Here is a 14,047-nt window from a genome sequence, read left to right as displayed (position 1 = left end):
TGACGTTGTAATAATGGATAATAAAGACTTTATTTACATGTATACACAACAGCAGAACATGACCATAGACCTGTGCAATTATCAGCAATGCACACTTTAAATATTTCGGCACTTTTATATTTTACACATTTAGATCGTAGAGACACAATTTATGTAGTCCACACCAGTTCACAGGTCTATACATGGATGGAATCTGCCAATTGTTGGCCCAGCTGGATGCTCAGTTTATGGTCAGTGTTCAGGTTCATAGTAGCGCTTCTTCATTGCCCTGTACTTCCGGAGAAAGTATAGGGCCTCTATTTCCTTTATCACAAACTCCCCACGGGCCAGGAGCTTTCTGATCTTCTCCGGATCGGTCACATCTTTGTTTTTCATAAATGCTCCCTTCAGGCGCTCCCTGAAGTACGCGCTGCCCTGTGGGTAATCCCGTCCCAGGTAAAGAAGCTGTTGGCAGAGAGACAAATAATGCCGTGTAACTAGCCGCACACTTGGAACTCAGCAAGATAAAACGTGTCCCGAAAGAAAGTGATGCCCTTACAGTCTTGTATAATCTAATGACTTCACCCCTCAGTGGATTGGTCATGTTCTCCGTGCAGAAGCCGGTTGTTGCTGTCGCAGCTACATTAGAACACAAATCCAATATTAATACCCACGTACATTTCGAAGCAGACTTTAAGGAACCACATGGAACATATGGTTGGGTTCTTTTAATATCACGACCGGAGGCTGTGACCTTCGCTATGCTAGTAAACACTTTATTGCTTTCTGTAAAAGGTAGGTTCTACCGATGAAAGGAAATCATATTAGACTGGTCCTTTATATAATTAAACGAGTTACGACACCATCCATGAATAATCCGCTAAGGGAATCATATCCCCCGAATAGTGCTGCAACACAGCCTGTTTTTCCACACATTATGTGTTAGCATGCGTGCTAGTTACAACACCATAACAACAACGCGTGCTATAACGCCACCAATTTCCAATACACCGCGACATAACAAGAGAAGGCGGACATTGTCATATAATATCAGCCCGCGCCTGACCCACCTATAAATATTTTAGCCTCATGAAAAACCTTTGCGCGTCAATTGCGCGCAAGAGTTTCCGCCGCATCTGGTTGGACCGATAGGACGAACGTTTGTTACGTCATCTGAATGGGACAGGGGCTGTTCAATACGTTTGGTTATCAATTTTTGTTCCCTTGTGGTGTTGTACAGTAAGCATTCGTATTTATCGGATACTTTGTACGAACAGTGATCTTTAGAAATGTCGGACCAGAAGTACCACTGCATTAGCAGCAAACGAGAAAACACGTGTACATGTTGCCAGATCTTGTGTAGCGTTCATTTAAAGTACGAAATCATCATCGTTTGTTTAAAGGGTGGACAAGAACTCGGACTGTGCTCACTTTTTGACAGATTATTTGGGAGACGTTATAAATGTTATGTTCTACAAAAAAGCAAGAGACGTGATGTGCCCCGATTTATAGGATGGAAGTTTGCTTGTGCGTTCTGAAAATCCCAAACCAGATTTTTGGATTCAAGAAAAAATCCCCACAGCCCAAGACCGTGAACATTTACGAGCCGCCTTTACCGAGCGAACATGGCAACACTGGTGCGGCCGCCAGAAGGTTGCCATAGCAGCGCAAGCAACAAGAAAAGAAGAGCCGCGATGGTGAGAAAATGTCTCAGAGAGTTGACTCGCAGTAGTAATTAAATGTCTTTATTTCGGCAAATCGCAGGAGAGATTAGCACAGGGTATTGGCATTAAAGCTCATATTTAACTTTCTCACGGTCAGTGTTTGTGGCACATGAGTCTACTTGCAACTGTTGTCTTTTCATTATTCTTTTGGTGGACAGCGAAGAAGGCTAAGACATGAGTTTGGTCTGTCAGGTAAAATGACAGGGAGAAAGACACGGTGACAAGTTGGACGGTTTCAGAGACTCATTCACTTTGAGATTTTGTATGTAATCGAAGCACCAAGGTGACAAAACCTGTCCGTTTCATTCAAAAGTCTGGTAAAAAGAAAGGAGGCAAGCTAAACAAGCAAAACAAAGAGAAGCTACAGAAAGAGGAGGATGAGCGAAAACAGAAGGAAGAGGGTAATGTGATTTCCAAATTTCCATACAATTCATTTCTTAAAATGACTAATGTTGTGTATCGTTTTTAACCAAAACTCCACAAGGCCTCTGAATCCTGAATTCTCTTGCTTTTAAGCCCTGGCCACTGATGAACGTTCGTATTGGGTTATATACGGCCCACATCCGTCCTGCCAGAGATTTGTACAGAACTTCGTTCAGCATTTGTTTGAACTCATCCAGTAATGCCTGGCGTTACACCAGGTGGCACAGTAGGCGCAGATGGAGCTGAAGATCTTTCGCTCGGCTCTCGTCCTGGCTGGAATAAGAGCTTTTTATTTGTACTAGCTGGTAGCCGGTACAGCACGACCATTTTTTTTTTACGGCTACTCTTACTCGCAGACACCGCGCAATGGAGACGGCGCCTTACCTGCCCACCTACACTAAACTGTGTCTAACCCCCATGTAATGCACACCTCAACATGCAACATAAAACTATTTACATGCAACCCGCTCATTTCCTTTTCTTTCTTAGTCTAGCGAGCCTTTCCACAAAGCGAAAGCTTCCCACTAAAAGTAAATGTTAACACTGTAAGGCCTTTCTTAGGTTTTTATGTGTGATAGGTTTGCATCTGTTGCTGCCGCGGCACACCTGACAAATTTGAAAAGTCAATGTGGCCCCTGAGTTTGCCCACCGCTGATAAAGACAGTTCTGCCTTCCTGCCTGTTTTGCAGGGACAAATTAGTTTTTTTTTTTTTTACTGACACCTCATGTATTTTGTCCATTACACTATAGAGGAATTCAATGATTTTCACAAAAACGTACATCTTTCACCACGCTTCTTTCACAGAAGAGGCGCGTCTGCTGGCAGAGAAGGAGGAAGAGGAGAGGCTGGAGAGAGAACGCATGGAAGCGAAGCAGCGCAGACTAGAGCTCAAGGTTCGGCAGCATGCAGTTTCTAAGGGTGAACTGGCACTACCTCAGCAGTTAATTGAATGCATTGATATGAATAGCTATTCAATATATTTGGTTATTATTGTTTGTAGAAAGTATATCGATGATGCATTTTGTTGCCTCTAAATTGCATCACAATAATGTGGATTCTTTGATAATTATTATGCCTTAGACTAGCTGGATTTGGGAAAAATAGCTAAACCAATGTTTTCTAACAGGACAGGGAGCGCAGGGAGGACGAGCTGAACGAATTGCGCCATCTGCTGGAAGAGAACCATAAAGCTGTCACCACATGGGAACGTGACTCCCGGGAGAAGGCCAGAGTAAAATCCACTACACCTGCACTGTGATCCAAATGATAATCATCTTTCACTCTTTCTGAGAGTGACTTTTTATATAATCATACAGCGAACCCTAACCAAGAGACCCACTCTCCGTTTCTTTAGTGGGAGCGGTACATGCGCTGTGATGGCAGCCCGGACCCATCTGCTATACGGGAAATTAACACTTTCATCAGCCTCTGGCGAGACGACCCTGAGGTCCAGGCCAACCTGGTTTTAACGCAGTGTGCCCTGGCAGTGAGGGTAAACCTTCTTACAGACAACAGTTTCCATTCCGGGACATGATTTGTGAATTGATACATTTTTACAAATTTAGATCAGTATTCTTCAACACATGATGGATCAATAAAACAGTCATTTACAGTTTTGACCAACATTAAACAAAGTCATTTGGAATAATTTCACATGCCAAACTTTATTTTACTTACTGTTTACCGTACAACGTACAACACTTTCAATCCTCAGCTAATCAATGAGCTGCAGTGGCATTTGAGTGACAACCCTGAACCCAGAGAAGCTCATCAATATCAAGAGACCTTGCTGACACTCCAGAATCTTATTCACACAAAACACAACCAAATAACAGAGGAGATCTTGAAGGTAAATCATTCACTTCAGTTGACTGCATTGTGTTTTTTTTCTTAAACCAAGATTTAACTGAGGTGTATAACTGAGATTTTTTTATGGGTCCAAGTATGCTAAGACTCACTGTGACATCAAGACAGGAAACATGCAGACAGTGGTCCAAGATGAAAACATCACTCTCTGTGTCTGGGCAAACCTTAAGAAAAACCCAAGGTCTGTCAAATAGAAGTCTTATCCATGTTCTTCCAGACCAATTTAACAAAATGTTCATTTAGTGATGCACCGATACCAATACCGGGATCTGGTATCGGCCTCGATACCACATTTTCTAAAGTACTCGTACTCATTAAAAGTCCCCTGATACCAGGGACCGATACCACAGTCTGAGAAATCTATGTTTGAGGGGAGTGTAAGGGGTTAACCACAGGCGCCAGATATGATGTCCCAAGCCGCCGCTACATGACTGACACGGAGCTGCCTAAACTACCGGACTCCACAGCCTACTGCAAGCCTCCTCTGCGTTTAGTTTCACCGCGGATATTTGGACAAACAGTGTTAGCCCCGTGTCGCAAATTAGCCTAACCTCCCAGTGGATAGACGAGAGTTGCACTGTCACTGTTTAAATGTTTTTTTTGTTAAATTATATGACTTGTAAATTTAAATCATGTTTTTATTAAGTACTCTGTATCGGTATTGGCGAGTACTGAAATGTAAGTACTCTTACTCGTACTCGTTCTCCAAAAAAGTGGTATCGGTGCATCCCTAATTTATATGTCCCATGACATGATTCTTTTTTTGGTTTTCTATGGTCCCCTAATGCTGTATCTGAAGTATCTTTTCTACTGTTGTGCAGAATTATGGCCATCGATAACCCTTCATCAACCACAATGTTTGGCACAGATAGGAAGATTTGCCGCCATTTTTCCAGAAAAATTTTAATTAACTCACTGTTTCTTTACAGTCTCTTTGGGGAAGGGGTGGGAAATTTTCTGGGTGGAAAACACATGAGGAAGGGGAGGTAACCTTTCCCCTTATGACGAAATAAGGGGACAAAATCCAGATCCTACTGTCTGAATGGCCAAAGCACTCTTTACACCTATTGCCATTTCTAGCCACTGCAGGACCATAGACAGGCTAGGGGAACTTGTATTAATCTGTATTAATACAACAATATTGTATTAATAAATGTTAAATAATCTCACAAATTTTAAAGGGGACCTTTAAAAATATTTTCAATATGCTATTTCTATTTGAAATGGAAAAAACACTTCTCTTAATGGCTTCACAGATTAGAAGCAGTCCAGTTTGAGGAGGTGAAGCTTGGTTTTAAGCTTCCCAAGCAGCTGGCAGTGAGTGATGTGGCAGTGAGGATCCTCCACACTCGCTATGACCACCTGTCCCACATGAGCCACCAAACAGAGCCAGACCAGGGCCACAGGTCCAACAGCATGGCCTCACAGGCCGAGCTGAGTGTGGCTGGGAATGAACAAACCACTGAAGGGGCTGAGCTCGACACAGATGGAGAGGATGGAGAGAGTTCACGACAGGGCAGGGAAGACGTGCAGTCGGCATGGTCCGAGGGTGAGAAGGTGAGGGCCTGCAGCCCTTTGCTTGAGCAGAACTATCAAGAGCAGAGTGTCCTCCTCTTGCATTGTGCTTCAGGAGCATTTTGACACTGTCTGCTCTTACCTGTTTACTTTCATTTATATTCTATTATATACAAACACAATGTAACTTTCATGATCACAAACCAAGTACAACACAACCAAGGATGTATGCAGCAGCTTGTCCACTTCTATTTTTTTTCAAATGACATTACAAACAAAATGTCATGGAGGCAAAATATGTTTTTTTTTTTTTCTTTTGAGGCTCCTCTTGCTATGGAGGCGAGCATTGTTGACCTGCAGCAGTACACTCCCCTAGGTGGGGTCTTCTACTTTGATCTTTTCCATCTTCCACCTCAGCCCAAGACAGTCAAGAGCTGGGTGATAAGAGAGGTGAGGTTTTTCATGCTGATTTAATGTTTCTTAGCTTCTTGTGATAAGCATCAACTGTTATGTTCTTTATATAACATCTTGTTTTTTCTTTTTTTTTGTAAGGTTGTGGACACAGGGCTTCAGACATTTCTCTATCTCCCTGAGCAACACCAATCAGAAAGGTCCTCTTCAAATACACCAGAGGACAACAGTTCTGGGTTCTCCCAACCAGTAGGAGTCTCAATGGCCATCCCAGATTTCATTACGTTTCTGGAGGACCCTCAAGTGGCTCGCTGGGACCCTATAGGTACCTTGATTTATGTTTAGAGTGTAATATGTTGATTGGCACTACAGATTTTTGAAGGATATTACACGTCTATCAAGTGGTGAACACCAAGTGACATTGTCACTCAAGTATAGATAATTTTTTTGCTATTTAATGACACCAAATGTCACTCACTACTCTCTGGTTCTTACTCCTTGATATGCAAACTTATGAAAATGTGTAGATTAATAATAATAATTGTGTCTAACACAGGCCTGCACTGGAGGACAGATCTTATAAGTGAAGTTTCATACAGTGCAGCAGACAGGACTGTCTCCTTCAAGATGGACACCTTCTATGCCTTCACCCTCCTGCAAGACAAATACGCCAACATGCCCTTTCAGTCATGGGAACTGAGGCCTCTAGGCCAGGACTCAGCTCTGCTGACGATCACCGCTGCACTAATTGAAGTTAAAATTGTTGTCAAGGCAAGAAGTGTATTCACACTATGGTCAAACAATACAGTTAGTCGTACCATCTGAGGGGTTTCAGACTTAGGCTTCAGGGACGTTCTCCATTAAAAATGCTTGAAGTCTTGGACTAGTCTTATTACACAAATGGGAAACTGACCCAATATCCGTGTTCTTGGGCAGGGAGATCAGTGCATGCTACAGACAGAGCAGTCTGATGGCCTGATGCACATCCTGGGAAAATGGATGAGTGTGTCTTCGCTGAAGGAGGCCATGGTTAGCACTGGAGTGAACATATTTGTCAATGAGTACTCTGATAAATATGTCAGCATCAATGCCAAGGTGAGGATCTATTGTTGTTGGGTGAGGTAGATTGCTGGTGCATTGATTGTTGCACTGATATCCCTTATTTTTGCGGATGACTGTAGGATCCACTCCTGGAGCATACTGTATATGAACAAATTGCATTGGTCTCATCTACCATTGCTTTCTGCTGGAGTCAATGGAACACTCAGTGTGGACAGGAACACCTGGTATTGCAGGTAGGAACAAATCGTAGAAGGAATTAATCCAACAATTATTAATATATACATTTCAGGTTCCCTTAAAACGCATGTTTTATAAAACGAGTGTCAGTTCTGTGACACCAATACTAGGAGTCTTCTCCCCAATGCTAGGTTTCTGAGCACTTGGAGGAAGGGCCAGTGCCTGAGAAGGCCTGGTCTTTGTACCTACTCGGTGCCCAGAGAAGCCAGCGATTGCAGATGAATGAACGGAGTGCCAGCTTCAGCCCAGAGCTGCCAGAGGGGACAGAGTACCACTCAACCTTTCTGCACATGCTCCAGGATGGCATGAGTGCAAGTGCACAAGCCAGAGTCCGTCAATCTCACTATCTCTACATCAGCACAGTCCAGCATTTGCTGTGTGGCACCCGTGTTCTAACATATTCATAGACATGGCCTAACCCCGAGGGGGGAAGGTCGCCAACATATAAATGGGCTGTTTGTCTCCATAGATGGTCAGTAATCAGACACCAGTTATATAGAATTGGTTACTTTATTGTGCAAACCTTTTATCTCCCCTCTTTGGAACATACAAAAGTGTCTGAAAGGGAACACTGCAAGAACATTGAAAATAAAAAAAATCTTTGTGTTGAACAGTTCTCAAAAGAAAAGAAACAAATTCCAGCACTCGCTATAATGCATGACGATAAAATGCTAAAATAATAAATAAATTGTCTTCTTGAAGAACAAAATGTAAAAGGTGTGACCCTTCTTTAAATGTTTAAGTAAAATAAGTGAAAAAAAAATAAGTAAGGAAAAAAAGATTTATTAAAAAAAAAAAAAAAAAAAAAAAAAAACTAAAATTCAAGCAGCCAAAACAATCAAGCTTTCCTAGAGGTCCCTTATTTGACTTGAAGTGCGTGACATGAAATTTTGCAACACATGGCTATGATCCATATCCTGAGAGCCACACTTCTTTTTCTTCATTGCTGTCAATTGTGACCAGGAGTAGCAGGTCAAAGGGTCCGGCTGCATTATCAGGGAACGGCCTGTCCGGTATTCGATAAGTGCTTAAAATACACACTGACTAATAATCAAGGATATGTGAGGGCAACTCACTGTAGCCTAAGGGGGAGCTGACCGGCTTCCCCTGGCTGGACTGGACATTTAGGTCTCACAGGTCCTTGATCTCGCCCCGCCTTCACACGGGGGGCTGGCCATTATGTCGGAGACCAGTGTAGGGCCACAGCAGCTGCTGGATGGTCATCCAGGAGTCCCCTGTACCCACAGGTGCGGCGTCCACAGCTGGCTGTAGCACCAGGCTGGCCAGCAGGGTCAGGAGAACAGCCAGCACCACCACCAGAGCCACCCATACCCACAAGCTCCTGCTGTAGCGGGCTGCGGCTGGCCTGCGGGTCCGAGACTCCAACAGGGATGGCACCACTTGCTCAGTCACAGTGGGGTTGGGGCTGGGGTTCACGCTACAAAAAAAATAAAAGAAGAAAGAGACCATTTCATCATAGGATGATCTAGCTCATTTGTAACACAGATTCCAGTTTTTTTTAGTGAACATCTTTTTGAATGGTTTTGCATGATATGGGGAAAATACGAAGTGAGCCAAAAATATGTTACAAATAACTGGAATCTGGTCATCTTTGTGTTAACCCAGGCCATATGACACAGCAGAGCTAGAAGAAAACAGATGCTGATGAACAAAGACAATTATTAGGTAAAAAGCATATTTGAAGATGGTGTTGAGGACACGCAGTGCATCAGATCAGATGGTGCTTCAGCGTGACTGTTAAAGTAGCGAAGAAGGGAAACAAATTTAAAGGTGCACTCCAGCATGATGTATTCCATCCAAACCCTCCATAACAGGGTAAATACATCTTTGTGAGGCTGGCCTTCCTATGTGGCTAGCCTACATGGTGAAGTTCGTCTGAGACCATGGTCTCATTCTCAATTCTGACCAGAAGTTACTGATTCCGATTGGCCACAGTGGTTTCCCACCTGCCTCACAGCTACAGGAACATCTGCGATACCTGGACCTTCAGGAACGTGTTGAAGAAACCTGTTAGAGCATAGGGCAGTGCACCTTTAAACTGAATCAAGGAACATAGATTAGACAACATTTAAATGATAGTCAACATGACCTGAACAAGAAAGACAATGGAACGAAGAGGAAAAGCAAATGAAACTCCAGCAGAAGACGTCAGAGCTTTTAGACCAAAACCGTTGTGAACAAAGTCGCAGATTTGTTTGCTGGGCAATAACACCAGTCAAGAACAAAGGTTGTGCACTTTAAGAAATGGAGATCCAAAAAAGCAGAGCCTAAAGCAAAAGCACCTCACATCTCTCTTTTTTCATACACACACACACACACACACACACACACACACACACACACACACACACACACACACACACACACACACACACACACAGAGCAAAATATGCTTCTGAAGCATTGGAGGGACTTCTCACTAACGGCTTCAGTGGCAAAATGAGGGAGGCGATTTTGTTGCTCAGCTCTGTGAGGCTGGATTTCCTTTCGGTCCCAGGCTCCTCTTTTCGCTCCTCCTCAGAGTGAGGGTCTGTGTCATTGCAGAACCTGCACACAGTCAGCTACACATCACTGGTCTGGAACCTGTAGCCCCTGCATCACTCCGGAGGCTTAAACCACCTCAAGTCCAAGCCTCCGCTCACCTCTGACCAGCTCCGGTTAAGGTATCGTCAATGATTTGATTTTATCGATTGGTCTAAAAGCTGAGATTGAGAGCAGTGTTCGCAGCAACCCCTTACCTATTTATTAGCGAGGGCTCATCGGTGTCAGCCCAAGCCCCGGAGCTAACGAACCGCTTTAGTGGCGGTCGCTGACTGCTCTTCACTTTCCTGCAAACCATGTGACATACAGTACTGTAACCATGAATCATTCAGGTCCAACCCACAACAGCAATTCTAACTGGAGGCACCCAGATCTGGCATCACAACCCTATCCATGTACAAACAGTACAGTAGACTCTTCATTACATACCATCTCCTTGACAATTTGTCTACTTCAGACTCTGTGACCTCATGGGATTTGGGCTGCAAAAGAAAACATTTAGAATGGATTAATATTTTTAATGATTACAATATTTTCAAAACAAGCAATACCCTGGTAGGAAAAAAAACAGAATAATCAAGTAGTTTGACCAATTTATGGTAAGCTTTCACAGTGGCCAGACCAGCTAATAGCACAATAGCTGTGTCTTTTTGCATAGTTTAGATGGTCACACCAGAAAAGTTCAGTCTGAAGCAGGTAGTAGCATTATGCTGTTTTTTTCCCAAGGAGGGTAAATTAGTAGATGGGCAAGGGCAGCTGTAGCAGGTAGGGAAATACAGGAGTAAAATAGTAGATGTACTTTATAACCAAAAAGCACACTGGATATTCATGGTTGAAATTATTGTTAGAATTCAAAAGGAAATACATTTTCTACATGGAAAGCACATGCACACTCAGTCCCCAAGTAGTTGCAAATTTGGACAAGGTCTCTCAACACAAAAAAGGTAGGCTGTTCTGTAATTGATAAGTGCACCACTAGAAATGCAATGATTGTCATGCTTACATACACTGGAAAATAGTAGAACATGCAGACAGACTGCAGACAGAATTGGTAAAGCAGGACATACAAATGACATGATGGACCTCACCAAGTCAAAGGGCGTGACCCCAAGTCCTGGCATGCTGACCCGGCGAGTTGAAGGCTAAGGAAGACATGTGTTGTTTCTCAAAACTGAAACCAACTTAGTGGTCTTTATGACAGCCTCTTGGAGAACGAATGGGGATGCATTTAATTTCTTTTGATTCTAGCCTACATACATCTAGGACTTACAATCTAAGGTTAATACAGAATAAAGGTAGTGCATCTTTTGACCTCTGGTATCTTAAACATTGGTCACATGGACAGCACTGTACTAATTTAGCACCATTATAACTCACCTTGTAATAAGATCCAATTGATTTCTTCCTAAATTCATCTACAAAGCAAGCAGCATGAATTGGCTGATATTAATGGAAGGCACAGAAACATTTATGCTTAATTGATGCAAGTTTATATGAGGTATCCGAATAAAATTTATGAAATAGCTTACCTGTGTGGGCACCAAAGGAACGCTCATTCTGCATGATTGTCTCCCTCAACTCCACCAGCTCGGCATGTTCTTTAGTGTACATCCGCCTCAGGTTCTCCACATGCTGGATCATCACCTCCACTGACTTGCCAGTCCTGCTTTCCTGCAGGGTGTAAGGATTGCAAAGTGCACAGCGTATTAGTAAGAATATAAAACATTTTTGGTTGTGCAGATGAATTCTACAGCAATAAAGTAATACGCACTTGATGAATGGCTCCAAGCATCTCGGAGCGGCTGGCTACTCTGGTCATGGACTGGGTAAGGATGTCTAGGTTTTTCTGTAGCCGCTGGATGATCTCCATGGACTTGTTGTCTTCTTCATACAGTAGAATCAAGTTCTAGAAGAATCATATAAACACACCAGCCACATCAGACTGTCCACTGGTGGCAGTGGTGGCCTAGTGGTTAAGGAAGCGGCCCCGTAATCAGAAGGTTGCCGGTTCGAATCCCGATCCGCCAAGGTGCCACTGAGCAAAGCACCGTCCCCACACACTGCTCCCCGGGCGCCTGTCATGGCTGCCCACTGCTCACTCAGGGTGATGGGTTAAATGCAGGGGACAAATTTCACTGTGTGCACCGTGTGCTGTGCATCACAAGTGACAATCACTTCACTTTATAACTTATAGGGTTGAAATAATCAGATTCAGATTTGCAAAAAGCTCAGCTCAATTGTCACAACCAGAGACCTCCCAAAAGGTAATATTTGGTCAATAATTATAAGATTATTGTTAATATTCATAGCTACTGTGTGTTTAAATTCACTGCAGTTATTATTCTTAACATCCTCACTGGAGTCCAGTTAATATCACCACTTGCTCCTACATAAACTAAATATGCTTCAGACCAAATAAACAATCTCAGAATAGCAAAACTGTAATCAAATAGTCTTAAATCGAGATTTAATACAGTTCACCATCTCTCTCTTTATACCTGCAGCAGGCCCTGGCAGCTGGACACCTCTCTCCTCACATTGTCCTCAGCAAGATCTCTCGAGCGTTCCTCCAGACGCAGTCGCTTCTCCAGGGTGAATATGTCACACTTGAAACCCAGGGAGAGCCTGTGGAACTCGGCCTGTGGAAAGGGCACCATTGGCATTTCACAAATGCAGATTTGTGGGATGAATTTAAATATGCAAACTGGTCACGAGGTGCATGCAAACCTGGCATGGGCATAACTTAACATGGAGTACGCTACTGGACAGGGAGGGACAAAAAATTATTTGAATCTGTTTTTCCTAAGAAAAAATTGACTATTTTAAATGTATTGGAATGCTATGAGCAGCAAGATTAACAGAAGTTTAATGTCTAATGAAACTACTGAAGCTCTGTCACAAAGTATAATAGTACTGAAAATAAAGCCAAAATTATGGACATACCTCAATCTCTTTGTCATTTTGGGACAAGCTGCAAGTAAGAAAAAAAAAATTAAATCATATGTTCATGAAGTTATGGACTTTTTTTTTTATAATGCATAAAACACTCACCCATTCTTGTCCTCCTTGGTTGAGTCACCAGCATCTTCAGAAACAACAGATGTGTCACCTAGAATAAGAGATTGCTCTATACAGAAATGCTGAGAGAACGATACGCTTACAGACAAAGAAAGGAAGTTTTCTTGCCTTCCTTTTCTGTGGCTGTTGAGAGGTCACTGTCCTCCTGTCCTTTCTGCTCCTCAATTGCCTCCATACTGTGTGACATCTCCTGAGTATATAATAATAAAGAAAAGTCTTTATTATAAGTCACAATAAGTGCAGACTGGCCAAAAGTTTGATCTGTTGTGGAAGCATGAATACGAGGAAGCACGTTCACCTTCTTGAGCTTCTTCAAGTTGAGAGAGTCTTTCTTGGTGCCCGGAGAAAGCTGGACTCCTTGCTCTGAAGAGAGGCTTCCATCGGTAGCAGTAAGGTCAGGGGTCGTCTCTGTGTCCTTGGACCCCTCTGGTGTGGCAAGACCTGTCGTGTTGGAGGCAGCAGGTGTGGGACTGGAGCCTAAGGAGGCAGCATCCATTGGCTCCTTGTTTGGCCCTATGAAAAGATGACAAGAAAAAGGGGAGATAAGAAGCCCTGGCCGTTTCTGCTGCTCCAGGACAGGATTTGTTTCAGATAACTATCTAACAACACCTTAATTATATGTGTCTTAATTCCTTCAAATCCTGGTATATTTGATGTGACATGATCAGACATGCCCAATGCGATTTGATTATTGTGGCGTTTTGAAAACAAGGCGCTGGAACGGTACCTGTATTCGCCTGCACGTCCGCAGCCACCTCTGCAGTCTCCTCTTCTTCCACTACAGGCAGCAGGCTGCTCCTGTTACAACGCAAAATCTATTTAGACCAACATTGTCCAGATTTCACATATAATAAAATTTAATTATACACTAAAACTTGCAACAAATAAGTAACATCATACCTGTCTGGTGCTGTTAAGGAATCTGGAAGCTGATTTTCTAAAAGACTCTGGGGGGGGGGGGGGAGAGGAAAAGGAAAAAAAAAAAAAAAAAGAAGAGGAACTTGAGTTGACCGGGTGGCATATTTTCAACCACTGACACCCACCCACGTGTGAACGCCCGTCTGCCTGCCCGCCCTCCCTCCCACCCAAGAAAAACAGCAAGTCGCTTCCATTCCATACCTGTCTTTTGGCATCCAGAGCGAAATGTGCAACAGTCCGTTTCTGCACCTCAAATGATAAAGAGTGAAAT

General features: G+C 43.1%; 3 protein-coding genes across 9 annotated transcripts in view; 1 reads left to right on the top strand and 2 right to left on the bottom strand.

Annotated features, from left to right (window-relative positions):
• Nucleotides 1-11: 11 nt before the first annotated feature.
• lyrm5a (LYR motif containing 5a) lies at nt 12-1,135 on the bottom strand. The gene is made up of 3 exons (XM_028955200.1): nt 1,050-1,135; nt 539-618; nt 12-444 (listed from the first exon to the last, which is right to left on the bottom strand). Exons 2-3 carry the CDS (start codon nt 581-583, stop codon nt 232-234), a joined length of 258 nt encoding a protein of 85 aa, XP_028811033.1. The 5' UTR covers nt 584-618; nt 1,050-1,135; the 3' UTR covers nt 12-231.
• A 41-nt stretch (nt 1,136-1,176) lies between these two features.
• dnai7 (dynein axonemal intermediate chain 7) lies at nt 1,177-7,927 on the top strand. 2 transcript variants are annotated; one of them, XM_028953787.1, is made up of 14 exons: nt 1,177-1,676; nt 2,017-2,104; nt 2,932-3,020; nt 3,254-3,358; nt 3,482-3,619; nt 3,842-3,976; nt 4,071-4,174; nt 5,250-5,550; nt 5,830-5,958; nt 6,061-6,244; nt 6,476-6,690; nt 6,856-7,014; nt 7,101-7,214; nt 7,350-7,927. In XM_028953787.1, the coding sequence occupies exons 1-14, from the start codon at nt 1,605-1,607 to the stop codon at nt 7,623-7,625; spliced, it is 2,109 nt and encodes a 702-aa protein (XP_028809620.1). In that variant the 5' UTR covers nt 1,177-1,604; the 3' UTR covers nt 7,626-7,927. The 2 variants fall into 2 exon arrangements, with proteins under 2 accessions (XP_028809620.1, XP_028809621.1); XM_028953788.1 differs by lacking the exon at nt 2,017-2,104 and having other exon boundaries at nt 1,567-1,676.
• The window catches only part of lrmp (lymphoid-restricted membrane protein), a 23,671-nt gene continuing 17,333 nt past the window's right edge, over nt 7,710-14,047 (bottom strand). The window contains exons 24-38 of one of the 6 annotated variants that reach the window (XM_028953781.1): nt 13,759-13,805; nt 13,586-13,656; nt 13,157-13,371; nt 12,967-13,048; nt 12,832-12,889; nt 12,724-12,751; nt 12,279-12,419; nt 11,552-11,686; nt 11,310-11,451; nt 11,158-11,195; nt 10,869-10,922; nt 10,210-10,262; nt 9,978-10,067; nt 9,664-9,786; nt 7,710-8,656 (exon numbers count right to left, since the gene is read on the bottom strand). In XM_028953781.1, coding sequence (XP_028809614.1) covers nt 8,377-8,656; nt 9,664-9,786; nt 9,978-10,067; nt 10,210-10,262; nt 10,869-10,922; nt 11,158-11,195; nt 11,310-11,451; nt 11,552-11,686; nt 12,279-12,419; nt 12,724-12,751; nt 12,832-12,889; nt 12,967-13,048; nt 13,157-13,371; nt 13,586-13,656; nt 13,759-13,805 — 1,557 coding nt within the window. In that variant the 3' untranslated portion in view covers nt 7,710-8,376. The remainder of the gene's footprint in view (nt 8,657-9,663; nt 9,787-9,977; nt 10,068-10,209; nt 10,263-10,868; nt 10,923-11,157; nt 11,196-11,309; nt 11,452-11,551; nt 11,687-12,278; nt 12,420-12,723; nt 12,752-12,831; nt 12,890-12,966; nt 13,049-13,156; nt 13,372-13,585; nt 13,657-13,758; nt 13,806-14,047) is intronic. The other 5 variants (XM_028953782.1, XM_028953784.1, XM_028953783.1 and 2 more) reach the window with 5 other exon arrangements.

This window comes from Denticeps clupeoides, chromosome 15, assembly GCF_900700375.1.
Source record: "Denticeps clupeoides chromosome 15, fDenClu1.1, whole genome shotgun sequence".
Lineage (NCBI taxonomy): Eukaryota > Metazoa > Chordata > Actinopteri > Clupeiformes > Denticipitidae > Denticeps > Denticeps clupeoides.
The sequence above is the reverse complement of the archived record's forward strand: the minus strand, read 5'-3'. Positions and strand labels throughout refer to the sequence as shown.

Excerpts from the sequence above, each read along its gene's own strand:
- lyrm5a (XM_028955200.1), bottom strand. The coding sequence starts at position 583 with ATGACCAATCCACTGAGGGGTGAAGTCATTAGATTATACAAGACT. Across the intron at positions 445-538 it reads TCATTAGATTATACAAGACT|CTTCTTTACCTGGGACGGGA; the intron begins GTAAGGGCATCA and ends CTCTGCCAACAG.
- dnai7 (XM_028953787.1), top strand. The coding sequence starts at position 1,605 with ATGGCAACACTGGTGCGGCCGCCAGAAGGTTGCCATAGCAGCGCAAGC. Across the intron at positions 1,677-2,016 it reads AGAAAAGAAGAGCCGCGATG|TCTGGTAAAAAGAAAGGAGG; the intron begins GTGAGAAAATGT and ends TTCATTCAAAAG. Across the intron at positions 3,359-3,481 it reads ACTCCCGGGAGAAGGCCAGA|TGGGAGCGGTACATGCGCTG; the intron begins GTAAAATCCACT and ends CCGTTTCTTTAG.